General features: G+C 33.9%; 3 protein-coding genes across 4 annotated transcripts; 1 reads left to right on the forward strand and 2 right to left on the reverse strand.

Annotated features, from left to right (window-relative positions):
* The first annotated feature begins 3,554 nt into the window (after positions 1 to 3,554).
* On the forward strand, positions 3,555 to 12,216 carry LOC145567347 (histone deacetylase 5-like). Its single transcript, XM_081626612.1, has 14 exons — positions 3,555 to 3,772; positions 5,223 to 5,424; positions 7,379 to 7,525; positions 7,666 to 7,778; positions 7,931 to 8,142; positions 8,610 to 8,674; positions 9,014 to 9,184; positions 9,287 to 9,373; positions 10,041 to 10,137; positions 10,249 to 10,367; positions 10,798 to 10,991; positions 11,186 to 11,309; positions 11,629 to 11,693; positions 11,781 to 12,216. The coding sequence occupies exons 1-14, from the start codon at positions 3,606 to 3,608 to the stop codon at positions 11,944 to 11,946; spliced, it is 1,929 nt and encodes a 642-aa protein (XP_081482738.1). The 5' UTR covers positions 3,555 to 3,605; the 3' UTR covers positions 11,947 to 12,216.
* A 236-nt stretch (positions 12,217 to 12,452) lies between these two features.
* LOC145567348 (DNAJ protein JJJ1 homolog) lies at positions 12,453 to 19,383 on the reverse strand. The gene is made up of 3 exons (XM_081626613.1): positions 17,534 to 19,383; positions 13,062 to 13,120; positions 12,453 to 12,953 (listed from the first exon to the last, which is right to left on the reverse strand). The coding sequence occupies exons 1-3, from the start codon at positions 19,268 to 19,270 to the stop codon at positions 12,896 to 12,898; spliced, it is 1,854 nt and encodes a 617-aa protein (XP_081482739.1). The 5' UTR covers positions 19,271 to 19,383; the 3' UTR covers positions 12,453 to 12,895.
* Positions 19,384 to 21,945: 2,562 nt separating this feature from the next.
* LOC145568505 (uncharacterized) lies at positions 21,946 to 27,071 on the reverse strand. Of its 2 annotated transcripts, none has more exons than XM_081627929.1 (9): positions 26,848 to 27,071; positions 25,549 to 25,664; positions 25,313 to 25,370; positions 25,046 to 25,195; positions 23,653 to 23,863; positions 23,287 to 23,332; positions 22,906 to 23,026; positions 22,723 to 22,795; positions 21,946 to 22,357 (listed from the first exon to the last, which is right to left on the reverse strand). In XM_081627929.1, the coding sequence occupies exons 1-9, from the start codon at positions 26,960 to 26,962 to the stop codon at positions 22,138 to 22,140; spliced, it is 1,110 nt and encodes a 369-aa protein (XP_081484055.1). In that variant the 5' UTR covers positions 26,963 to 27,071; the 3' UTR covers positions 21,946 to 22,137. The 2 variants fall into 2 exon arrangements, with proteins under 2 accessions (XP_081484055.1, XP_081484056.1); XM_081627930.1 differs by having other exon boundaries at positions 25,549 to 25,702; positions 26,848 to 26,972.
* Between the last annotated feature and the right edge of the window lie 264 nt (positions 27,072 to 27,335).

Consider the following 27,335-nt stretch of genomic DNA (forward strand, 5'->3'; position numbering starts at 1 on the left):
ATCAAAAGCTTCATCCCGTGCTGCACCTTGGCTTGCAATCCTCGACGAGAATGCTTATCCTAGAACAAAATAATAACGTAATTGTTAGCTACCAAACAATTCACATCAAGTGAAAATTGTGTCATTTCTTTACAGTCACTGCCCTAGACATAAAATTTTTTACACGAAAGCCAAAGAATCAGACATAATGCTAAGGTATAGATCATACACGAAACCCAAATCCTAACTTTTTTTTGCCACATAAGACCATACTATTACTCTGGCAACTCACCATTCACCCAAATTAAATACATAAATAAAAGACACCAAATCTAAAACTGTATGTTTATTTGACTGATCAAAGATTTATTCATACAAAAGAGAGAGATTTAGATCTCTCCTCTGATTGTCTCTAAAATAAATCAATATCAACAGCACAATCTTCTACTTTCAGATATGAAACAAAGTTAAATGAAATTCTAATTTCTATTACACTCCAGTTTGGCAAAATGCCTTTTACCATCAACCCCAACAAAAGAAACAATAGAAATCTCAGAACTATCTTTATGCAAAGTACTCACCTAGTAAACCGATTTCATGAAACAAAAGGGGCCAAAAACGTCCATCACACAATGCTTTTACTTAGACTTCTATCAAAGGTAATAAAGTCGGAGTGACAAAGCATGATCAAGCATCACCTATGTAACAATAACTATCCTACCAGTTTTAGAAACAGATCTCAAATAAAGATTCTTAAAAGAAATAATAAAGAGAAAATTACGAATTTGACAATGGCTACAAGTTTAGAATTCGAAATGTTCCTGTCTCCCTGCCTCTCCTCTTTCTACTTGCTTGCAATACTGTACTTTATAAAAGTCTTTGTAAAAACCACTCTCCTAAAGGTAGAGGAATCTCTTCATGCATCACCACTCGGGAGAAATTAAAATTGTAGACATTAGGGCGGGGGAGGTTGAGCAGGCATGAGGCACAACTTGGAGCTTATAAAATAGAGAAATAATGTTATAATAATGTAGCATGATATAAATAAATATATGTCTCTAAAACTCACCAATTGGTTCTAGTTGCAGGTTTTCTTGGCCATTCTCATTTGCTAATGCTAGAGAAAAAACCTACTCAAAATTATATTCGCCACTCTGAATGAAATGAAAAAGAATACAACTTTGATTTAAAATCAACAGAAGTTAGGTTTAAAATCAACAGAATTTTACTCTGAATCCATTTCCTAAGCGCTATTCAAAAACTCTCAAAACACAGCATACACATCAACAAAAACAATTAAAATTAATGCACAAAACATAATCATCAAATCTGAAGATCAAACTACACTAAAAAAGTACCCAACCTCAAAACCTAAAGCAATTGTATTACAAAAGCCTGTTACTACTCCTTATGTCCTGATCACAGTCACAAGGTACTGAATTCATGCCTTAATTTTACACTAATGATCTTATTTGTACTTCAAATAAACACTTTTGAGTAACAGCAACCCAGATCAGCATATACAAACTGAAGTTTTTCCTGGTTGAGGAAAAATTTGTTGCAGCAGCTAGGTTCCCGCGAGAAAGATTAGTGGACAGTAAGTCCGTAAGGATGATTAAAGGGAGAGTATGCCACAATTGTCTCATGATACAAGTCTATAAAGTGTTAGTGCTACATGTGATCCAATAAAACCAGCACCCCCTAGTTATGAGGGCATGAGTGACACCCATTTCGAAAAAAAGAATACACAATAAGAACAAATATAAATATAAGAGGCTTACTTCAACATCATCAGATCCAAGATAAGTAGATAAAACTATAAGCTAGAAAAGCTACATTCTTTCTTTCCTTTCTATATAATTTCAATGAAATGTAGCTTCATAATTTATGCCAAAGTACATAACAAAGTCATAATTCTGTGAAAGGAGCAGAATTTATGTCTTCAAGGAAACCAAGGATTTCTATCATCAATTAGGCTTACACTATTGGTATTAGTAAAAAAAAATTCAGCAATCAAGCTTAGACTGACAAACCACTATACTGTATGTTATCTATGCAAACACTCCTTTCAACCCATACATACTTACATATAATTGAAAATTTACAGTAGTAATTGAAAATTTAGTTCTTGTCTTGATCAATCATGAGATTTCGGGCCCTATAATCGGTCTTACCCTCATTTCAAAACGCACACATCTCATTACTCAAATTGATCTATAAATAATGTTCATATAATCCTCATAAAAACTAGAAATTCAACCGAAAAAAATAACCATAAAAAATAACAATCAATAAAAATCGAAAAAAAAAATCAGAAAACCTAGAAATTCTACCCAAAAAAACCAAAAAAATAACAATCAATTAAAATCGAAAAATATTCAGAAAACCTAGAAAATCAACTTTAAAAAACCTAAAATTAAAAATAAAATAAGCAATGAATAAAAATCGAAAAATATTCAATTATTAATCTTGGGCTTCAGTTGTAATATTTTGCATTGATAGTAATGATATTCCTAAAATTGCTAAACTCCTCAACATGCTTAATTGTTGTTTCAATCTTGTTTACGCCTTATTAATCAGTTGTTTCTAATAATTGATGTTGTGACTCGATTGAAAGTGTAAACTCCTCTATGACGATCTCGTGAGTCTGTGATGGTAAACTTAGCTGGTGATGATTAATTTTGGATCTTAATTGTTAACCTTAATGTTTTTTTTTACTTGACGTATGTATAATGAAGACTCAATGTACGTATTTGTAATGAGTATTTTGTAGTGTTTAGATCAATGCTGAGAGATATTTGTACATCCGATGGCTTCATAAATAGTGCAAAACATTGATTTGTCATCTTCTAATGGGTCAAAGCCCTCTATTTTGTGTCCTAAACTAAAATTAACTTGAGCCTATTGTTTTGTTTTTTTTTGTTTTTTCTTTTATCATTCTCATATAAACTAGATTTTCAATGTATATATATTGTGTATTTTCAACGTATCTATTATTCTATTAATTGCTTACAATGTATCGTATTGAACTTTCAAAGTACTCAACTTATCACGCTTCTCACATTAAATATGTTTCTCACCGGATCCCAACCCAATAAGTCATTATAATTTAAAAAACTTACTTGAATGTGATCAAAAGCAAAAATCAAGCATTCATAGAACATGATATTTTTAACCACTTTAAGTAGATCACCTTCCACCGGATAACAAAATCAATCTATATAAAACCCCTATTAAATTTTTAAAAATTGAGAGTGAGGGATAGGTCAGTTGTTAGAGCTTTTCTCTCGTTTCAGGAGATGCTGAGATTGATTCTCACCCCGCCCTTGTGGCTCTCTTAACACCAAAAAAAAAAAAAATTATAAAAATTGAATTGTTACTATTGCTTTCTACTCAAAAAAAAAAAAAAAAAGTAATAATTAAAAAAAATTTCCCTCCAAAGTCCAAAAGGAAAAAAAATAAAATAAAATTGAGGTGTGATTTAAATTTGAAATAAATCCATTTAAAAAAAAAAAAAAAGAAGTAAAGTACTAGTACATAGATTCGGATTCTTTCTTCCTTTAGTTCGAAGTGGACTAGTCTTATAAACATTGGACTTTTTGAGCAACCAAAATTGGAGAGAAAAAATGGCGGAAGAAGCAGGAAATTCCCAGAGAAATGAACGACGAGTAGGGTTAGTCTACGATGAACGAATGTGCAACCATAATACTCCTGATGGTGATGATCATCCTGAATGTCCTGATCGAATTAGGGTTATTTGGAACAAACTTCGTAATTCCGGTCTCACTGATAGGTTTCTCTTTTTTTTTTTTTTTTTTTTTTTCCCCTTTATTTCTATTTTAATTTTAATTTTAATTTGAAGTATTTGTTTGCTAATTTTGCTGAATTCTGTTTTTTTTTTTTTTTTTTTTTTTTTTAATGTGGTAAGTATGTTAATTTTTTGTTTTGTGTGAAAATTGTGCAAAATTGAAGTAGAATTTACTATTTTTATTCGGTTTGTGATGATTTGTTTATGAATTTTTTGTGAGGAATTTTGTGTTATGATTTGTGTAATGTGTGTGGTGGTTGAAGTTGCTTAGAATTGCTAGTAGACAAACAAGGGGATTTATGTATTGTTAAATGAAAGAGGTTTTGATTGTAGAGTTTGAATTTGGGGGTGTAGGGACTATGTTATTCTTAGTAAATGTATAATCTTTTGTGAGGATCTTCATGATTAGGTCTTTTTATTTAGAATTGCTTGTTAATGAGCGCGAATTTGTGTAAGGTTAAATGAAAGAAGTTTTGATTGTAGAGTTTGAATTTGGTGCCACTGGTGTAGGGACTGGGGACTAGGGACTATGGACTATGTTATTATTAGTAAATGTAGTATCTTTGTGAGTTTTTCATTATTAGGTAGTTTGATTTTGTTCTTTGTGTGGAAGCATTTGGTTTGAATTAGTCACGAGAGCTCCCACGAATTGGCCTCATTGATGTATTGTGGGACGAGGTCTGTCTACTGTCTGGTATGTGTCACTGTTGGATTTTAGGTTGTTATTCCCTTAAATTTCATTGGTAAGGTGTTGTGTACTTTATAAGGAGTTTGCTGGATTGAAGGAGAATAGACTATCCATAGCTTATTAAGGCTGTTGACCTGTGCAGTTTTAGAGAATTGTTTACCAAACACTTTGAAGACATGCAAAAGAATAAAATGATTGCTTGATGTTGTGCACCTCTTGTATCTAACTTTTATGAACAACTATTGTGTTGGAACTTGGAATTAAGTAAATGATAAAATCCACAAGTTTGTATGGAAGCAAAAATAGCGGGAAAGTGCTATGTTGTTCATTTTCCATTCCTAAAGAATAGGCCAAATAAGATTAAAGATCAGGAATTGAGTTAATTACCACATCTATTTCTGCTATTAGATTTTTCTTTCACCATAATGTATTTTTCCTTTGAAAATCTCAGTTAAGGGTAACTTCGAGAATAATAAAACAAAGTTCAAATTTTAACTCACTAAACTTTGAATGTTACCTATAATCTAGGGATATCATAGAGAAAGAGTTTGCTGTTATAGTCTTGTGCAAATCCATAGCCTCTTGGTGGTCCTGTGGTGGTTGCTTGAAAAATGAAAGCAGTGTTTATGTAAATTGTACAAATTTAGTAATATTGAGTACCTTATATACTTTTGAGTACCATTGTACTTCAACTCTATTATTGAATGTGTACTCTAAAATTTTATATTTTGCTTTCTCTTTTTTCAGATGTGTTGTTCTTGATGCTAAGGAAGCAGAAGATAAATACATACAATCTGTTCACTCCAAAACCCATGTTGACCTGATTCGCAATATAAGCTCCAAGAAGTTTGATTCTCGCAGGGATAGGATTGCTTCGAAATATAATTCCATTTATCTCAACAAAGGTTCATCAGAAGCTGCTTACTTAGCTGCAGGGTCTGTTATAGAGGTAATAAGTTCAGCACAAGAGCTGCTCCCATTAATGGCTGTTTTTAATTGTTATGATACACTGTCCACTGTTATAATTTGGTTAATCACTTATCCTAAAGATCTATCCTTATAATAGAATCATGAAGGAATTAGGTACTGTGACCAGATTGGCATAATTTAAATCTATAATTGTTGCAAGGGTATTAAAAATTAATTAGCAAACCTTTTAGACTAGTAAATAGAAATAATAATGATACTACATCCTATCTCGTAAGTTTTTTATGGTTACTACTTGCTCACAAATTAAGGTTAATGCAGAAAGAGTGTTGATTTAGTGAGTAGGTGTAAGAAAAAAGTGGAAAAGGTAAGAGAGAGTGAGTGGAAAGGAGTAAATATTGTGGGGGTAAGGTAGTATATAGGGTTGCCAAAAAAAATAAAAGTGTAAAGTACTTCAAGAATGAATTAAAATGGAAAGCATAAAGAACATACAAGTTTGGAGGTAGTAAGAAACATCAGCCTTTGGCCTCCTTGTGCCAGACCTCCCATTCACTATCTTCATCATTTCCACAATCTCACAATTAGTCAAACCATCTTGACTTTCATCTAGCCGCCGCCACCATACCCCTCTCACTCTCGTCTTTTTTGAAGTCATACTTTCTCTATGGCTGCATCTTCTCCTTCCTCTATTTCTCTCTCCTCTTCACACTCTATATTCGACCCTCACCCAATTATTAAAGGGAGAGAATAGCATCCCCTAATGAGATAATTCTTAAAGGTTAGTTCCCTGAAAAGTCCTTAGTGTTTACATACTAAAATTAAATTTATAAAAACCCTGTTTTCAATTTGTTTTCTGGGTATCATAATTAAGAGGGATTGGTATCAAATCATAATCTCAGAAATGAATTGCCAAAATTATGGGATTAAAGCCCTCCAAAATGGGGAAAAATTATGCTAAGCATCCACACAAACCACATATTACAATTACTTATTCCTGAAGAAAGGTTAAGGGCACATGAGGAATTGCAAGCAGAAGATATCTATCAACAGAGTTTGTTTTGAGATTAGGTTATAGAAGACTTAATTCATAAATTTATTAGAATGTTTGTTAAAGAGAATTGTGGGCAACTTGGGGTGTGAGGGTGGGGGTTGATGTAATAAATGGAGAAAGTAACTGGAAGGAGATCAAGCACTTGACGTGTGGGTAGTTTGTAACTGTTCAATTACACTGATCAATACAAAATACCGCTGCTTTTCCTTATCTTTCGTTTCATCTTATAATTGACTTTTTTTTTTTTTGGGGGGTGGGGGGGTGGGGAGGGAGGAGGTTAAACTGTCAAGCAGCCTTGCTCATACCATTGTAGGGTGTCTGTTATGCTGAGAACTTAAATGAAAATCATTGACTATTTTACTCCATTACAAATAACTAGTAAATTAATTCATCTGTGATCTTCTAGAGTTGGTTTTGCATTGAATGCCTTGTTACAACTCTTACAAGGGTCCTATTCAGCTCTTCCTTATTAGCATACTTCCTTCGGGTTTTTTTTTTTAATTTTTTTTTATTTTAATAAGTGTAACATGTAGGGGAAGTACTATGTTTTGGTGAGGAGAAATAGAGAGAGATAAAGAAGTGTTCCCATGTGTTGAGGAGAGAGAAAGAGAGATTTCATTTCCATAAGTAGTGATGTTGCACTTATTAAAATACGGAGGAAGTATATGTTTCTATTTTCATTAATCAAAGTCATAACATTGAAGAGGATTTTCTTGTGACATCTTGTCATTACTTTTCTCTCTAAAAGTGTTGAGAAAAATTACTACGTCTAAACTTTGGATGTCAAATATTTGTATTGGACAAAAATGCTAGATCATGGTTTCTCTTATAATTGCAAAGCTTTTTTATCAGGGGACCAAGTGTCTTTCTCTTTTTGTATGTATTATTGTTGTTATGAACTAAGTATTGGTGCTATTCCAAATAGGCGGCAGAGAAAGTAGCCAAAGGGGAGCTCGATTCTGCTTTTGCAATTGTGAGGCCTCCTGGCCATCACGCCGAGGAAAATGAGCCCATGGGTTTTTGTCTGTTCAATAATGTTGCTGTTGCAGCTAGTTATCTGCTGAATGAAAGAGTGAGACTTCTCTGCTCACGCCCCCTCCCCTCAGTTTATTGAAGGACCTGAATTTTTGTAAAAAAGAAAGAAAGAAAGAGAAAATGTTTGTTTTGATAACTGTTTGACTTTATTATTATTTTCGAATATTTTGTTTCCAGGCAGAATTAGGCATTCACAGAATTTTGATTGTTGATTGGGATGTTCATCATGGCAATGCCACTCAGAAAATGTTTTGGAAGGATTCTCGTGTTCTTTTCTTCTCAGTACACAGGTAAAAATTAGATAATTAGACTATGTCTATTCATTTATTTTCCGAGTGTAATATTTTCCGAGTGTTGCATTTTCTCCGTATGAAGTCAAACGATTAGGATACATATATCCTTAATCTTTTTATTTTTATTTATTGACTCGTTATATTTTTAGGCATGACTTTGGATGTTTTTATCCTGGAACCGATGATGGCGATCTTAGTATGATTGGAGAAGGACCAGGGGAGGGATACAACATTAATGTGCCCTGGGAACAAGGTCGATGTGGTGATCCAGACTATTTTGCTGCTTGGGACCACATATTGATCCCCGTTGCTAAAGAATTCAATCCAGACATGATTATAGTTTCTGCCGGGTTTGATGCAGGTTGATTAAGATGATATTGGTAGATGACTTTCATTAATATCTGTGTGAACTGTGTAGTACCGAAACAGTCCCTAGTTATTATACCATTGCTGAACAATCAAGCTGTTCAGCTGTTGTCCTGGCCATTTCTGATGCTAAATTTGTAGAGATTTTGACAAATTTATCTATTTTGTCTAATAATGACATCCAGTAATTCTTTTCTCTAAAAACTTGTACTCTTAAGTTGTCATAATATGATCTTGGGATGCTTAGACTATAAGCAAATCCATGGAACAGTTTGAGTTCCCTTCCATATTTGATGGTTTTGAAATTCAAAAAAATGCTTAAAAGTTGTTTGGTACTTTCCGATCTTTTTTTCTATTCTTAAAATGTTGCATTATCTGTAGCTGGTAGATGTGATTTTGTGATCATTTTTCTAGATTTACATCATTAAGTTTCTCTAGGTATTAAAAGTGTTTTTGTAACAGCTGTTCGTGATCCTCTTGGCGGTTGCTGTATTTCTCCATATGGCTACTCTGTTTTGCTGAGAAAGGTTGGTATGTAAATAATTTTAGGCATATATGCTTGTTAACAAGTTTTTACATTGTGGACCTTGTGGTATGAATCATTGCCCTTTATGGGACAGTGCTGGTAAGCTTTGTTGTTTACATGTTAATGGTTTGGTATTTGTTAAGTTGAATGTTTTATACAATCTTGGTAAAAGATTTTTCTGCTAAGTTAAGTCCCCAAAATGCTTGTTGGTAACTGTACTTGACCAACCATGATAAAGGATGACAAAGCACATAGCTGTATTCTACAATTTATCTTTGAATTCTTTGTAGGTCCTGTTGCTTACCAAAACTTGCTCTTTTCTTATACTCTGTTTTTGTAGTTAATGGATTTTTCCCAAGGTAAAATTTTACTTTCTTTGGAAGGCGGGTATAATCTTGAATCTTTGGCAAATTCCGCTCATGCATGTGTGCAAGTATTGTTAGAAGAAAAGCCAATTGATGGATCTTCTGAGGCTTATCCATTTGAATCAACATGGCGCGTCATAGAAAATGTGAGTATATATGTGGTTTTTATTATATAATTTTTATGTACAGCACCTTGACTTTGAGGGCATGTTCCTGTATTACTATGAAAAGTGCATGTATTATCATAGGTTCGGCAAAAATTGAGTGTGTATTGGCCAAGCCTCGACAATGAATTACCAAAAATGCTAACAAGCCAGAAAGCGCCTGCATCTCAGGTAATACTTTAACTTCATGAATCTTGGCCATAATGAATTTGCTTGTCATTTTCCATTGATTTGTGACCAAAGCCTATAAAAAAATTCTCCCTTGTTTCTTCTGTTTGTCCTATTTGGAATCTTGAGAGATTACAATCGAATGAAATATAATACTTTTCACGATTTTTCTTTACTTCAAAATATAGTCACATGAGATCTTGTTAGATTCATCTTGATTTTTAGTTTCCAAATATGTAATATTCAGACTTTTTTATATTATGTTGCTTGAGATATTTTTATTACAATATTGCATTGAAAATTGTGCAAAAAGCAAATCAGATGAGGCATTGTAAATTTGTAATAGAAGGGATGATGTTGTGATGATAAAACGAGGGAAATGGATGAGGTTGATTTTTGGGGTGATAATTCCCCTTTCTTCCCTCCTCGCACAATCACTACCTCAACCCATCTACCACTGTTATCTACCTTCATTTGTTTATATATATTTTTCTTCTATAACTCCCTTAATGCATTAATCACAATCTAAGCATTCTCTTAGAGGTTAACCTGACTTCTCATCTGCCTATTTTATCAAATGATTCATAATTGAGATATATGCTACCTCCATTTTATTTATTTATCACAATCAATATTCCATTAATGTGTCACTGAATTCTTCTGCAAACAGCTGCTGGTTGAAGTGAGCTCCGAGTCTGAAACTGAAGATATTGAGGAAGCTATCAAGGAAATTATACAACCGCTTTCAGCACTGAAAGTTGATGAAGGTCCTGATAGAAGGAATTTTGTTTCTCCCAAGCAAGAATTAGAAGTCTCCAGCCACTACCCTTTTCTGCCCCTCCCCATCTAATTTCATTTGCTGTCTTATTGGAGTGCAGATCAGAAGGATGCTTCAGTCTCTTGGAGAGCTGAGCAGAAGCTAATTGATATTTGGTATGCATCTTTTGGTTCAAATATGTGGAAACCGAGACTTCTCTGTTATATCCAAGGTGGACAGGTAAACTATGTTGTCTATATGGAAGTAATTGCTAAAAATAATATTTTAGAATTGGTTTGATGGACTAATTTAGTGGCTGCTGCTGACTTATGTTTGCATGAATCTCATGCTCTATATGTCCTTTCCTGTTAATAAAAGTAATTATGCTGTTTTTTTCTGTACGCCATTGTAATTAAACACCAGAGTATAACCTCTAGATGTCCCATAAAAAAAAGAACATATATGTAGCCTACTGCATTTAATTTCATGCTCAAATGGCAACTTTCAGTGTCGGGAGAGTGGTGGTTTGTGTTGTCCTCGAGGAGGTTTTTGGGTAAAGCTATCTTATAGTTGTACTCTGAAGGTTCTGTGATATGTTCCTAGAGTTGATAGTGAGTTATGTGAAATATGTCAGTCCTCATTTGGCTTTTTAATTCGCTGATGTAATCAGGTGGAAGGTATGCAAAAATCATGTTCAGGTTCCATGGACAGTAGCCCACCAAAAGATGTCATGTGGAAGTGTATTCCTCATAGGTTATTCTTTGGCCATGATTATACTAAAACATGGGGTCCTGGTGGAGTTGCTTTCCTTCATCCTGAAAGTAGTGCAGTGGAAAAATCTTATATCTGCATGTATAAACTTACGTAAGTGATCTTTTTCCATCTTTTCTTATATCATCTCGGCTTTGCTAATCCCCCCCCCCCCCCCCCCCACCCCCACCCCACACACCCACCCACACACATACACAACCCCCCAAGTTGGGTGTACAACTTGGTATATCATTAACAGCTTCAGCAAACATCTAACATTTAAAATGCCAACTCTGATTTGTATACAGGCTGGAGCAGTTTAATGATGTTTTGTTTCAAGAAAATTCCTTAAGTTGTAATGTTGATGCTCCTTGGATTACATCGGAAACTCTGAATACTGTTAAAAATACTGGATCCTTCTCCATTGCTGAGGTGAGTTGTACAGCCCTATATTAAGTGCACATCTAAATTCCAGAGTTCGGATATAATTGTGCAATATGATTCTAATAGTCCTGCAGTCCTGCTTCAAGTTAATTTCATGATTTTACCATAATATTTATTAGGATTCAAGTGGTGTGATAATGGGACCTAAATTTAGCTTTGACATCCACTAGTTTTACTTATGACCCCCCCCCCACCCTCTTCTCCACCCCCCCAACCTCCTTTCACTCCATTTCTCCTGTTTTTGATGGTAGGAGCAAGAAAAATTCTCATCTGCTATGCTAACCAAAGCAATTTCTTTCAAATGCAGGGAGGTTGGTATCGAAATGTAGTCTTTTTGGGCGAGGAGCAGGGTGTTCCTATCCTTACCATGACGTACGTTTTACAAGTCTTGTTATCCGTGGATTGTAAATGATGAGTTCCACAAACCCGTATCAAATGATGTGTCTTTTTCTTTTTCAGGTGTGATCTGCATGATGTAAAGGCCTTCAAATCTGCAAAATTACCACGATGTGCTCCTGGCAATGTTTATGCTAATACCTTGATCAGGGGACTGTCAGAAGGAGGACAGCTTTCAGAAGAAGAAGCATTAGCTTACATAAAAGAAGCTGCTGCAAGACCTCTCTGATTCTAGATGGAGCAGATTCTTAAATTTATTGTAAAAATCATTATTTTGGATAATCATTGATTAGTGATGATGCAAAGTTGCTTGAACTAGATTTTGTAAATATGTTGTGCCCTAATTTGTAAATTGGCTTGGTTACTCTTCCTAAGCTACAGTACTGCCTCAGTGACTGTTATTGGGGGGCATATCAAGTTCTTTGCAAGGATGGATCAATATTTCTGTTAATTTATTATTAAATGACGGATTGGAATAAAAATACTTTCTTCTTTTTTTTTTTTTTGGTACCAGCTTCAGAAGCCAATTTCTGTATTGTACGAGTACTTACGGGCATACAAGAGTCAGACAGCCTACATAAAAATTGGGCATGTCTGCAATTGTTCTTGCAAGAGTCAGACAGCCTACATAAAAATTGGGCATGCCTGCAATTGTTCTTGCAAAGAAACCTCTGTAGTGCAGTTAGAGCTATAATATCTAATTATGGGATACACAAGCTAAGCAAAAAAACGTAGTCATTGGAGTATCTCTCTTTACAGCTTAATTTATATGAAGTTCCGTGTAAACATTTAGTACAAAAAATTTTGCCTTTTGAGTTACCTTTCTTCTTTCCTGTCTACTATCTTTCTTGTTTCCAGCACAGTACAAATAATTTTTGCTAACCTCCCTTGCCCCGTCAAAAAATACAGATAAAGAACATTCATCCAAAGATGGCACAAACAATTACATAGCCCGGTCATCCTGACATGATAAAAATTTGGCTACATCCAAAATTTTCTCTTATGTTGAGACTCAAGCAAGCTATCCCAATGCAACAGATTTTGTGGATATAGCTCCAAGAATTGACAGGCCAAGACAACATCTATTCTTGAACGTAGAATAATCGTCCTCATGCAGCTAATCAGCATCACCAATATGAGGGAGAAAAATGTGTTCGTGCGACGCAATTTCCAATTTATCATCTAATTTTCACCGTTGCATGACCAGTTTCACTTAAATGTTTGTGAAGTTTAGATCTGTCAAACGATGATTGCACCACATTAAAATTGAAACAACCAGGACTACGACAAACATCAAAGCAACAGTTTAGTTAAACAAGGGTTAGCGTCAAACTTTATTATTACCTTGACTCAAACTCTTCCCCACATTTTTCACATACAGGTTCGTGATTTTTAGATTTTTCCTGCAACAAGTCAGAATGTAAGTTTAGTATAAGCATGCAAACAAACTGGTTAAATAAATAAAGAAGAGGTAAGAGCTTTGTTTCTAAAAAATCAATCAGCAACCCAGAATCAAGTAATAAAGTAAGACATATGTTCATTAAAGCATGGAAGTTTAAGGTTTGAGATTCATGTACAAAACTTTGCCACAAGTTTACTCTTCTACTCTTAGGGCAGAGAGTAATGTGAAATAGGCAACCGTAGAATGTAAGATAGAACTTCCAAGAGGACTAACACAAACTTTTACAAAAATCGGGTGTATAATAATTATTATACATCCATTATAAAGATAGCCTAAAGTGATCAAAAGTTACCCCTAAAATGAATAAAAGTTACCCCAATATGCATAAAAGTAACCCAATACAAGTAAAAATTATCTACGCTTTATTAACAAAGAATCACATTTTAAATGACTTAAAATCAATTATTAGTGATTGAATGTAATTAAATTACCTTTATAAAACTTTTCTTGTTGTCTATATCTATAAAAATTGTATTATGTTTAAAGTAACTCAAAAAGACAAAAAGTTACCCTAAAATTAGCTGAAAATTACCCTTATACTGTTCGATGTACACTAATATTAGTGTAAACCGGGTGTATACAAAAGTTTTTCAAGGACTAATCTAGCATGGTCTAACATTTAACTTAATTTTGTTTAATATAAAATTTTAGTAAAAAAGCAAACCGTGAACGAGGATTATTCAATGGTCATACCTATTCTTACAAGAAAAAGCAATAAATTAATTGATTCATTTCAATCAATTGATTGAGCACAGTATATAGGTAAACTAGATTAAGTCCCGTGCCATGCACGGTTTTCACAAAATTTTATAACGAATTATAATGTTAATTCAAAATCTACCAAAAATAATCCTCATATTATTAAATGAAATTGAAAAAGTTTGAATCTTAATTTATATCCAAAATTGAATTCCGAATCAAAAAGTAAAAGATATAAAATAATATTTTATAAAATAAAAGATATGGAAAATATCTGAAAATTTTTTTAGGAAGTAAATACTACAATTATATGATTTAGTGTCTCTTTTAGTATTATGTTATTGATTGATGATATTAGCATATAAAGATATCAAATTAAAGGATAGGAACTAGAACTATGCATATATACATCAATATGTTTTTGAAAATTTATCCTTTCACAAAGATATTATTTTAACTAATTAAATAATATGAGGAAATATATTTTTAAAATCTAATATATATAAATAAAGTAGGCATTTTTCGGGAGCATTTGGCGCGCCACATAAGAAAAGGTATTATTTTGTCCAATGAAAAATTAGATTAATAATTTATTTTAGAATTAAAAAATTTACTCGCTACCTAAGCAAAAGTGACGAATAAGATTTAAGAATTTTAACACATAGGTAAAAACAACGAATAGAGAATAATTAAAATTTAAATTATTTTTAAAAACCAATAATTATCTTCTCTTAAAAAAAAAATAATAATAAAAAAAAAAAGTAATAATTATCTTTTTTACATATATGGATGCAAATTTTTATCGCAAATATCTTTAATCTCTCCCTAGAATATATTGTAAAAGTTTGATTTTAATAATGTACTCATCGAGACGAATAAAACTAAATCACATATGACTAATTCCCCATAATATTTTATACTTAAACGATAGACTGACATTTTAAACAGAACGAGTATATTAAATAAACGCATAGGCAAAAGACTTATTTTGATCAATAAAAAAACGAGATTTGTCATTTCTTTTTTGAATTAAAAATTTAAATTGTCACATAAGCAAAATTAGTGAATAAGGTTTGGGATTTTAAATTAAAGCGTCACATAAAATAAATAAAACAACAAAAGATAACTTTAGTGTTAAAATTAAAAAATTATCTTATGATATTAGGAATTTTATCCATATATTTAATGAATGATCTTCATAAATATACACAATTTTAAATTAAATAAAATGATTACTAGAACCGGCACGGGCTTATATCTAGTATCATCTATTTAAGTTCATTATACTACACATTATAGCATTGGTGGATTGGTCGTAGGTATTTAAGGATTGTGTCCTTGACTCATGGGCAAATACTAAATACGACAAGGATGAGATAATGGAGATAATAAGTTCGTTTATTTGGGTCGTCATTATATCTTACTAGAGACCAATATTGACCATTGAGCTAAAACGAAATAAACACAATGCCCACCTAAACGAATCTTATGAGGTCACACATAAAATGTTGGATTTTAAAAATAAAATAAAATAAAATCGAGCCAAATTTTGGCTTAGTGTGCCAAATGGAAGTTGCCCTGATAATATGATTATATAATTAGGGATATGGGAATAAAAAGTACTTGTAATACACATCATATTTCACCCAAGAAACTACAAATAATTTCGTCTCCTCTCTCACAAATAGCCAACTGTTTCCTCCAAGAAAGAAAAGGTAGAGGTTTGATCTACAACGGTGGAATATTTGTAGAGGAGCTTAGGTTGCAGCTCTAAATCTCCCAAAAAGTCAAGTTTGCATAGAAGAATATCACGCTATAAAGGTTGTACTATAATCTATTATATGATCCTTCAATTGTATATGCATGTTGATCTTGGTTAAGATGCAATGTACATGACACATGAAATTTTGCTAAAAGTACCTAAAACCCTATATGGTATGTGAGTTACACCAAGTAAAATTTCATGTATCATATCCATAGTACTCAAACCAAGATCAAAATGCATATACAATTAAAGGATCACAAAATTGATTAGAGTACAACCTTCGTAGCATGATTTTTCTCTATGCACACTAGACATTTTGGGAGATATAGAACCGCAACTGAAGCTCCTCTACAAATATTCCATCGGTGTAGATCAAACCTCCACTGACCGAAGAAAACCACCTCCTCCTTCTTGGAGTATAGAGTTGGCTATGTGAGCGGGAGAGAGAGTAAAATTATACGTAATTTCTTTTGGGTGAAATATATTGTGCATATGTTTTATTCCCAAATCCCCAACTATATGATCATATTACTCTAATTAGGGCAACTTAATACTCCCCTTTTCCACTCCACTTGGTAGGCCACACCAAGCCCAACTTCGGCTCGTTTTTTCTTTTGTTACATTATGTGTAACCTTATACAATCCGTTTAGGTGAGCGTTGCATTTATTTTGTTTTAGTCCATTGATCAATATTGATCTCTAGTACGACATAACGAGGACCCAAATAAAGGAATTTATTATCTCCAAAATGTGATCCTTATTATTCAGTAATTGCAAGTGAGTCAAGAACACAATTCGTTCCGTTTTAACTATTTGGATATAAAGAAAGCAATAAATAGAAATATGGGCATATTACACACACACAAGCCATATGCTCATAATAATAGTGTGCCTTTGAGGGTGGGTAAATCATACTTCCCCCATCCCACTATATCTTTAATATGAAAATTTCACAAGAATTAAGAAGTTTGGAACATCTATGATTTGCAATTATTATTTTACATTTGTAATTGTATTTTTATTGGAAATTACACTATTCAATGTTGGGGGAAGATAAAAGTATAGATGTTATTGTTGCATTCTAAACATTCTTGCAAAAAAGACCAAAAATCATTTTCCCGTGCATAAAAGGGGTGCAATTTTCTGGAAAAAATGAGGATAAAAATACGAGTTCAAATGTTTTTCCTCCCGAAAACATTGAATCATGTAATTTCCAAAAAGATTACAATTGCAAATGTTTTTTCTTCCTCAAACATTGAATCATGTAATTTGCAATAGAAATACAATTACAAATGTAAGGTAATAATTGCAAATCATACATGTTCCAAAATATCTTAGTTCCAATGAAATTTTCTCAATGGGAAAAGTATGGTGGGAAGGAGGGACTATTTTGGAACACCATAATAGGAAATAGAAAAATTATTTTAGGACACCCGAAAAGGAAAGTATAGTAGAGGGGATAGTATTTAGAGAAGCAACTCTTCCAGCAGGTATGTGCAAGAAAGTGAGAAGCAGCTTTCAGTGGAGCTTATGGTCATAAAGGGTATTTGATGGTACTGAAATTCTTTTTCAATGAGGAATATCTTTTATTTATATTTACTCCCTATCAAACAATAACCCAATCTTCCTCAAGAAATAATATTATTCTCCATTCAGCGACAAATGTTTGCATCTCTCAAGTTACTTTTAACCAAATACTATTTCAGGATACAAACTAGATATCACATAAGAAAAAAAAATAAAAAATAAAAGTTACCAAGATGGATATTATTATTGCATAGGATAGTTGCACATGATATAAGTAATGTCGAAAACAAAGATCATTGCAAACAATGAGCAGGAAATTGCTACAAAGTACTAGAAAAAATTAATACTAGTTATACTACTCACCTTTTGTTTCCTTCCTTTACACGAGTTCTTTGGTTTTGTCTCAGTATCTCGTTTGATGGTACCTTTTTCTTTCCTTCCAAAAGATTTTTTCCCGGCCTTGGTACTAGTTTGTGGGTCATGATCAACTTGATCATCATCCCCATTGTTTGCTGTATCTGAAGCACTGAGTCCATTGTTTTCCATAACTGGCACATTGGTAATATTATCACCTACTCTTGACGGTTCTGCCTGAGAAGGTTTGTCCTTCTCTTTCTTGGCTCTTCTGCTCTTCTTTTTTACTTTCTTGTTATTATACTCCATAGGCTCTATATCATCCTCACTCTGAATATTATTGCTTTCAAAAGATTCATTCTTTGAAGTCACATGCTTCTTATTCCGGCGACCAGATATCATGGCTTCAAGATCAACTGACTCATCATCGGATCCACCAGGAGACTGTCTAATATCATTCAATTCATCATTACCAATGCCATCTTCTTTATCAGAAGGGAGTTCATATCTACTTTTTCCCTCCTTAAACCCAACACTTTCCTGAAACCTCTCTTCTAACTCATCAACATCATCCTCTGCAGATACAAAACCATCATCGACGACAACGTTTTCACTGTCCACATTCCCTGCCACATCATCCTTATCATCCACATTTTCTGCCACAGGCTCCACAGTTTCATCTTCATGTTGAATTCCACCATCAACATCCACCTGTTCGACATCCTCAAAATCATCTTCCTCGATAAAAGACTTCCTCAAATAAGCCACCTTCTCCTTATGTTTCTTCGACTGCTCATGATTCTTCCACTGCTTGTCCGACTTAAACTTCTTCCCACAAGCAGCACAATACAACTCTTTCCTCTCCTCCTCTCCCTCCCCATCCTCCTCTAAATCCTCCAATTCCACTTCCTCAACCTTAGCCCAATCTGGCTCCTCATACATTCTCGCCCTCTCCAACTTCTCCCTCTCCCTCTCCTTCTTCTTCGCCATCTCCTCCGCCCTTTTCTTCTCCCTCTCCTTCTCCTTCTTCACCATCATATCAATCACCCTCTTATCCCTCTTCTTCACAAACTCCGCCAAACCCCTAACTGTCTCATTAAACTCCCTCTTCGCCTTCTTCCTCACCTTCTTATTCTCCTCCTCCATCAACCGCCTCGACTTTCTATTCTCCCCAGCAGCAGCATCATACTTATCCACCCACCCAAAATCCATAACAGTACTAAACCCCAACCAATACCCATAAAACGCATTCACCTGACTATAATCACATTTCAAATCCCCCAACAATGGGGCCTCCTTAACTAACCCTAAATTCAACCCCATCAACCTACAATACTTAATTTCATGCGCATAAATTCTATCAAACACATCACCATAAACCTTATAAAACCCAGTTTTCGGATTCGTATAATCAGTGTAACAAGAAGGAGAAAAGTATGAAAACAAATCAGGGAATGGGGAATCAGAATTGGAATTAGAATCACTTCCAGAATTCGATGAAAAAAGGATTTGGGATCGATGTGAATCATACCAAGAACGCTCTTTCGGGTCGGATAGAATTTCATAGGCTCGAACAAGCTCTTGGAATGCGGCGGTTGCGTCGGCTGAGGCGATGCCGGATTGTATGAGCTTGTCGGGGTGGCGTTGAAGGGCGAGCTTTTTGTAGGCGCTGCGAATTTCGTCTTGGGTGCAGCTTTGTTGGAGACCTAATACCTCGTAATAGCACCTCTTCTCGGTTGCCGCCATTGTTGTGTTTGTTTTGAGCTCGGAGAAGAGATGGGTAGGTTGTAGGTAGGTGTTGTGAATGTGAAAAGAGGTATAACTAGTTGAGGGTTTGTGTCTTTGTGAGGTTCGGTAGAGGTTTGGGTGAAAGTGTGAAACAACGGTATTCGCTTTAGTGGACTCCTCTATAGCTAATCAAAAGTCATCCCGATATAAAAAATAAAGTTTTACTCGCTATGAAATAAAAGATACTCGTACTCCGTAATTAAATTACTCCCGTCTCAAGATATATTTTATTTTAAATTCTAAAAGTATTGGTCTTAATAACATGCACTTTTAACAAATTATTAACATAGCAACATGAACTTTAACTAGCAATTGTAACAGTATAAACTTCTTCATTAGATGCACGAGATATCATAAATGAAATATGGCACGGTGATTCTATTAGATAATGGAAATCTTGATACTTTATTATGTTATATGTCAAATCAACCTCAAATTTGGTCCTTAAGGTCCAAATTAACCCTGTACCTTAACCAATGCGTTTTATAGCACACAAATCAAAGTGTTTTTTTTTTTTTTTAAGTTTTTACTAAATTTGATCTCAAAGTTGTTTGATAAGGGTTAAAATTATCCCGCAATCTTAACGTAACAATTTTCCAACATGTAAATCGAGACACGTAATCATGATGATTTATGATAATATTATGATATTAAAGATTCCCATCTCCGACATAGGACCTGTTCTCTTCAGCTTATTTTCAGTTCAGTTCAGTTCAACTCTAATAAGTTCAGTTCATTTCAGTTCTTAATTTCCTTCTCTCATAAAATATTCAGTTCAGTTTAGCTCCAATAAGTTTAGTTTAGTTCAGTTCAGCTCATTTAGTCAATCAGAACAGGCCCATAACCTCTGGTATTGGGTTTCATTTATGATTTTGTGCTTCTACGACTCCATTTAAAGTCTATGCTCCTACGTGCATCTTATTAGTAGTTAAAATCATTTTGTTGAAGCCAACTTTGCCTATTATGTACTTTGTACTTCGTATTTATTAAATTTTTTATTAGATAGTTAATACGAAATTTCTCTTTTACGAAAAATCTTTCCGACTTGTAAATATAAAATACAACTATACAAGTAATTATTTAACGTAACCTGAATCAACAAGGATTTATTAGTATTTATTTACTTCTCAATTTTGTAGAAAAATTTACTATAAAAAATTCATTTTTTCCAACATTGCAAATCAAAATCATTGAGATTATTTTCAGTTCCTACTCAAGTCATTATTTCCTGTCAAATGCCACTTTTAATCACGAAAAAAAATGTTATACTTAAATGTTGAGTACAATGTAAACATTAGTTGGTTAGTTAGGTAAACTGTATGTGTACAGAAAGGTGATTATTTCGTGATATCCTGTCTGTTACGCCTTTCACATAAATTAAAAAATAAGGTGTGTTCATCATGCAATCAAGTTGGTATACGCCATCCAAAGTTTATGTCCCTCCAAGAAAATCTCTAATTACTTTGATTATATGAATAATAAGTTACTCTCTTCGTCCCTTATTTACATTCCTTTTTCTAAAATTACACGGGAATTAAGGAATTTTGAGTAACCTTAAAATCCATGATTGGAAAGTAATGTGGGAATTACAAAACATTTATTGTTGTCTTTGAATAAAACAAAGATAAAATAATATTAAATGAAACACATGTTATTAATCCTCTTTAAGAAAAAAGGACCAATCACATTTTTTTGTGAAAAATAAAAGGACCAATCATATTTCAGTATAGTGCTGCACGTGGATTCAGAATGTTTAAAAGGATGAGTTTCAAAATTATGGTTTCTGTGTCATTAATTGCAAAACAGACAAATAATAAAAGTAATGTCACATCACAACTTTTTAGGGATAATTTGGGGATATTTGGCAAAAATTTACTTACTAAAATGTAATTTTTGAAACACCCAAAATGAAAAACAGGAATGTAAATAAGGGATGAAAGGAGTATCATATAATGACAATATGCGTACTAAATGTCTATATATATACCAAGAAAGGCTTTTGCGTCCTTGGTAATATGCTTCTATGTTTTATAGATTTAAAGAATGTCACATAACTTTTTATTAATAATAATCATTCATTTCGTGTCAAAATTAGTATGCATGATTTGTATGACACTTTGTGTACACTTAGAAGGTGCTTGTTTGGAGGGATAAAAAAAAAGGAGGATAGGGATAAGAGGAAGGGGATTTAATATTCTTTTGTTTATTTAGGGAGATGGGGATAACTAAGGAGGTGGGGATAAGAATAAAAATGCAAGTTATCCCTCCATAATAATAACTAGGGGAGGTGGTATAAGGCATGGGGATAAAATTAATAAGGCAAAATTACATTTTTACCCTTAATGAAGAAAAGGAAGAAGAAAGAAAAAAAATATGAGTAAGGATGTTAACTAAATTTCTTGCTTATTCCTATATAATTCCCAATTCGTATCAAACAAGGGACAATATTATTTTTATCCTTATCCCACCTACTAATCCTCCATCCTTGTCCCACCCTTTTATCCTCCTATCTCTATCCCTCGTACCAAACGCCCCGTTAATTGCCTAGTTGAGCATATCACTTGAAGCCACCTTACCATTGGCAAATCATTTGCTTCAGGAATAATAAGATAAAGCATATAGGCAACCAAAAGCAGAAAAAAAAATTCATTTTTGTGATTCCAAAATTGGGCAACTCCCTCACTATGCTTTTTCCTTCATCTCAATCAGATTTATAACAGGAACTACACCTAATCTCAACTATTCGTAAATCTATACAACAATATATCATCTGTAAATCAATGGATGGGGAAAACAATGTCGTCTTCTAAAGAGTTTTTAAGCCACTAGTTCAAAGATCCCTTTTTGTCAACCGAGATGCTTGCAACTTCATCCTCTTCATTTTCTGACCCATTATTGAACCTCTCTCTGAGGAATTCTACTGCCATGAACGTCAGTGCAGAGGCAGGAACATACCATATGACTCTTGGGATGCTACCTCTGAACACTCCCTTCATGCCTTCAATCATCCATGTCCGATGAATGGCATGGAACCAACCTTTGTATCTACATGAAAAATTAGAGGAATCATAGCATAAGCAGAAACAAATCAAATACATAGCCTAAGCACAACAGATATGTCTATAAGAAAATGGAAATTACGAATGATTATCACACAGAATTGCTCCGTACAAAAATATTATCCTCCAGCAAATTCCCCTCCTTTTTATCTAGAAGGAAGGCCATATCAAGAACATGTTCATTTGTAGCACTAGTGACAATATACTCGGTACATTCCGAAAATAAGTTTCACTCCAGAAAGAAGCGATACATACTTATCATAAAGTCTAATAGATTAAGCATGTCTAATTATGCATAGTATATATATGGCACGGAAGAGAAAAGTCAAGTGTAGCTGACCCCCATTATACCTTAAATCTGGCCCTTGGACTTGCAATCTAGTCTTGATAACGTCTAATGGAGTCGTCACATAAGCACTCAAACCTGCAAAGTTTCATAGTTGTTTCTAATTTGAGCTGAAAGTTGTGACATTATGACGTAACATGTAAACTTCTAACCACAGAAAACGTAGAGATAATAACCAGAGTCCATACCTCCCGCTACTCCTCCCAGCACCAATCCCTCCATAGTACTATTGATTTGGTATTCTGCATCACATGTCCACTTCTTCATCCCTTTATCTGTCAAATCTTTCAGTAATTCATAAAACATTACCTGCAAATTAAAATGGAGCAAAACTTAGCTTTCTCATAGCTCCATACATGTGAACTTTCGCCAATCTTCAATCAAACAATACCTGGCAAGAATTTCTGAAAAGTACTTGTATACCACTTAACTTGAATATGCATAACACTAAGAACATATAGCACACATGCAAGCAACTAGCAATTTGTAGATTGTTATCCAATGTGTAATAAGAATTCGGGACATGGTGAAAGTAAGATGTAAACAGGGAATTTCATCAAAGTGCCTACCATCAAGCCAGCAAAAGGCACATCTCTAGCTAGTGTAGACCAATACCTGCCAAATATTCAAGTAAAAAGATATTAAAATAGAGTAAAATTACAAATTTGGGAAGAAATTCCGCAGTTGTACATGAACACAAAAGAGTAAATACTGGGACATTGAAGTTTCAGTGTTGTCACATTGATCCCAAGCCTGCTGTTCATCAACATACCAAACAAGCTCCAGCAGAAATTTTGTGTCTTTTTTTTAGTGGGAACTGGGAAGGGGAGAATAAGTGTTCAGTAGATCAGCATATTAATTTTTCACCTATATGTATGTTAGATGGCAGAGAAGATATGGATAAACCTTTTACAGGGAACCAACAGCACACGTACCCAGCATATAGACCCTTTGGCCCTTGTTCCTTCCATATTGAGCGTCCAGCATGAAACATTCCATTATAGTAACCATACATATGCACTCCAGGAATCTTACCACTCTCAGCTTTTGAGATCACAGTATTCCAAGAATCAATCGTTCCCTGAACCTGCATCCGTTGCTTTATCACTTCACATGGAACATATACAAAAGAGCCAAGTGCGTCCCCTGCAACAAATTACAGAATAAAACATGGAAAATCAGTATAACAAAAATCAAAGAGACTACATTTCAGCTAATATCACAAAACATTAGCAACACAATCATTGAGCTTATTCATGCAGATAAAATATGCATTTTATAAACACACTCAGATCTTCACCTTTATCATCAATTATAAACACCAGACACAAACTATCATTTGTACAAAATGCTTGAAAGGCATATAAAGACTTGTTTTAAATTCACAAATTAAGCATTAAATTTGCTAGTAAGAGCTATAGCACTGGACAAAAAATCTTCCACTAAATATTTCAATCATCTGAGCGCTTTTGGTCCTTTTGTCAGTTAGAACCACCAGCTACAACACCTCTTCTAGTTCAAATCAAGTCTTCATTATGGAGACTACCACTCATTATCTTACCCCAAACCGCATCTATGGCACTATCAACTACTGTAACACTAAATAGTTAACACTTAGTAGGAAGTACAGTTGGAAAAGATCACAACAAAATAGTTACTCTAAATAGAGATTAAGTGTATACTTAGGATTATAACAGTTTCCCGTGGCTATATGTGTAGAAAAACAAATCATTATTTGGAGATTTACAAATGCAGTTCTAAACTAAAGGATAGTTATCATTATTAATTACTGTTTATAGTTTGTGTAATAGTACCTAGTGTATCTAGTTGTAATGTTGTATTATTATTTGGAGATTTTCTGAATTCCCAGCTAATGTACCTAGTGTATCTAGTTGTATTTTATTGCTTACTCGCGTATTATATATACTCATAGAATCACATCAATATAATTAAGCCTTCTCTTGTACTCTCTAAACTCTCTCATTCTCTTTAAGCTTTCCAATATGCTCTTTTCTCATAACTCTATTATAAACCTCGTCGTGGAATTTTAAATTGACTTAAAAAAAAAAATCCCATTATTATATGCATTAAATAAGAATATGATGTTATTGCAGTAGCTCAAACCTTTTGCCAATTGCTAATTGGAAACTAACACACACATATTGGTCAAATAACCTCATTCTTAAAATAATAGCCTCGTACCAGTAAGATGTATGATTAATAATCCAGGCAAAGCTAACTGAGCCCGTTAAGAAACTTTTCGTGAGGCCAATGACGACACATAGCAATAATTAAGCAACAATAACATTCAAACTGTCGACGACATACCCATGCCCCCTGCAAGGAAGTGGGCCCAGTGACCCCCAAGGTTAGGATGTGATTCTTCAATCCACTTTTTGGTAGACTCAATGAAACCAAAATAAGTTGCTCCAGTTAAAAGAGACCCAGTAAATCCAGGAGCAACTCCTCTATAAAATCCTGTAACAAAAAAAAAGGGAGAGCATAAAATGCTACGGCAGCTATCAGTAGGTTGAGAGCATAAAATGCTATAAATTTAAAGAAATTACATATACATTAAATCAATACATAGCAGACCTCTTAATCCATCAGCAGCCCATACAGTTCTAATCATTTGCAACACAGTTTTTTGGTGCTGCAAGTAAATAGATAATTAATAATAATGTACAAATTATGCAACTGTACTCCTCAAACAGACATTAAGTAATTTATCAACATGTGAAACCAGGCTTAAGATCTTTTTTACAGAGCTTTATTATGTGATGCACGAAATGAAATGAAAATGATCTCAAAATGACAGTGTGTTTGCATACCTGAGATCCACTCAGAATAGCTTGACTTTGAATTCTTGTCTTTACAGTATCGATTGGATGCATCATTCCTTCACCAAACCCTCCAGCAAGAGCTCCCCATAAGAATTCTCTCCATACTACAGCCAAGTAAAGCAGAACTCAAAATTACCTATCACTGAATTCATCAACAGCTTCCGATCATATTTGGAGCAGCTTTTTAAAAACAATAAAAAATACTGCAAGCAAAAATTATCCATGTTTTATCCCCAAAGATTCAGGTAGTTCAAGCCAATCATGTGCCAAGCTAGTGAAGATACTATCATTGTTTCCAAAACAGGATCGAACATCAAATTATAAAAAGAAACCATGTGGCATAGTTACCGATACACCAATCATCTGAGATTGACACAGTGTCATCTCAAAATTATGAGATCAAGCAAAATCAACAAATGACATTCACAACAACACTTAACAAACATAAGAAGATAAGTTCATTAACAAGCTCCTATTGGGAGCAAGCCACCCACTATTAACCGCATGACAAATCAACAGCACCAAATTATATTTACAAACTTACGATTTACTCTGTACTTTTCACAATATAAGACAGTTTCTGCTCAGAGTCCTCACACTCATTAGATAAAGGCATTAAAGCGACAATACCAGTATTATCTTTATGCAAATTACATGTACTCCGTATGTCTTCATTTTTAAAGTTTTCAATTGAACTTAAAAGCTATGTTTGCATTCCAAATCCACATAAACCAAATTATACGTATGGCTTTCTTTTCAGCTTTCACAATACAAAATCCACACATCTCCAACTTTTAGAGCTGACAAGTGACCACCCTATCCTCCATCTCACCCCGGCTTTACGACAATTCATAGTGCTTGAGGTAATGATTGTTCTCAAGAATTCAAGATAATTTCCAATTTTCCATAAACTTCATCTCTCACAATTTCAATTCAGGCCACAATGCCATCACATTTCACTGCAGACCTTCAAGTGCGAAAACAGCTCAGCGATTAAAGTTCAAAATTAAACTCTCCACTGAAATTGACACAATTCAATTGCCGGCTTAATCAATCAACTAACAAAACGCAATGGAGAAAAATCAGCACAATCTTTACAAAATCAGTACGAAATAATTACAAAATCAACTCAAAATGCTCAATATCATCCAATTCAACTAGTTTCTTGGAACAATTAATAAAAAATTCAAGCTAAAATCAGGTAAAAACATCAATTAAAAAACACAAATGACAGCAAAACATACCAGAAAAAAGGATAACGTAAAAGAGAGAAGGTAATGAACTAACCGAAGAATGATTGAGTAGAATGCGATAATAGAGCTTGAGTTTGCAAAGAAGAAGTCGATGACGACGCCATTGAAGTGGGCGGAGAGAGGCGGGGACCTCCTCGATTGTCCGCCATTGAAGGAGGAGTAAGGTCTGGAAAATTGAGAGTTTTCTCTCTCCTAAAAGAAGAGTAGTTGACGTAGGTAGTTAGGGTTGGGGTGTAAGAAAATGTAAGAGAGAGAAAATGGAAAGTGGGCGCGCTACTCTATTACTTTACTCGTTGCCAATGATGTGCTTCAGGCCTTTCTCTAAACGACGTCGTATAAGGGTTTGTTAAAGATTTTGAGATTAGTTTAATTATTATGGTGTACTAATGTATATCAACATTTTTTTTTGAGGTGTGTTAAGGACCAATTTCGGTTAAAATCAAGTAGGGTTACTTTGGATTTTGAGTCGTTGAGTTTCAGTTTTAGATCGGATCGGGTCTTAGACTTGGTATTTTAGGTCGG

This window comes from Chenopodium album, chromosome 11 (assembly GCF_948465745.1).
Source record: "Chenopodium album chromosome 11, dcCheAlbu1.1, whole genome shotgun sequence".
Lineage (NCBI taxonomy): Eukaryota > Viridiplantae > Streptophyta > Magnoliopsida > Caryophyllales > Amaranthaceae > Chenopodium > Chenopodium album.

Excerpts from the sequence above, each read along its gene's own strand:
- LOC145568505 (XM_081627929.1), bottom strand. The coding sequence starts at position 26,962 with ATGGCGGACAATCGAGGAGGTCCCCGCCTCTCTCCGCCCACTTCAATG. Across the intron at positions 23,333-23,652 it reads CCAAAGGGTCTATATGCTGG|GTATTGGTCTACACTAGCTA; the intron begins GTACGTGTGCTG and ends AATATTTGGCAG. Across the intron at positions 22,796-22,905 it reads GCTGGGAGGAGTAGCGGGAG|GTTTGAGTGCTTATGTGACG; the intron begins GTATGGACTCTG and ends GAAACTTTGCAG.
- LOC145567348 (XM_081626613.1), bottom strand. The coding sequence starts at position 19,270 with ATGGCGGCAACCGAGAAGAGGTGCTATTACGAGGTATTAGGTCTCCAA. Across the intron at positions 13,121-17,533 it reads GTAAAGGAAGGAAACAAAAG|GAAAAATCTAAAAATCACGA; the intron begins GTGAGTAGTATA and ends GACTTGTTGCAG. Across the intron at positions 12,954-13,061 it reads GGGGAAGAGTTTGAGTCAAG|ATCTAAACTTCACAAACATT; the intron begins GTAATAATAAAG and ends ATCGTTTGACAG.
- LOC145567347 (XM_081626612.1), top strand. The coding sequence starts at position 3,606 with ATGGCGGAAGAAGCAGGAAATTCCCAGAGAAATGAACGACGAGTAGGG. Across the intron at positions 8,143-8,609 it reads TTCTGCCGGGTTTGATGCAG|CTGTTCGTGATCCTCTTGGC; the intron begins GTTGATTAAGAT and ends TTTTTGTAACAG. Across the intron at positions 8,675-9,013 it reads ACTCTGTTTTGCTGAGAAAG|TTAATGGATTTTTCCCAAGG; the intron begins GTTGGTATGTAA and ends CTGTTTTTGTAG.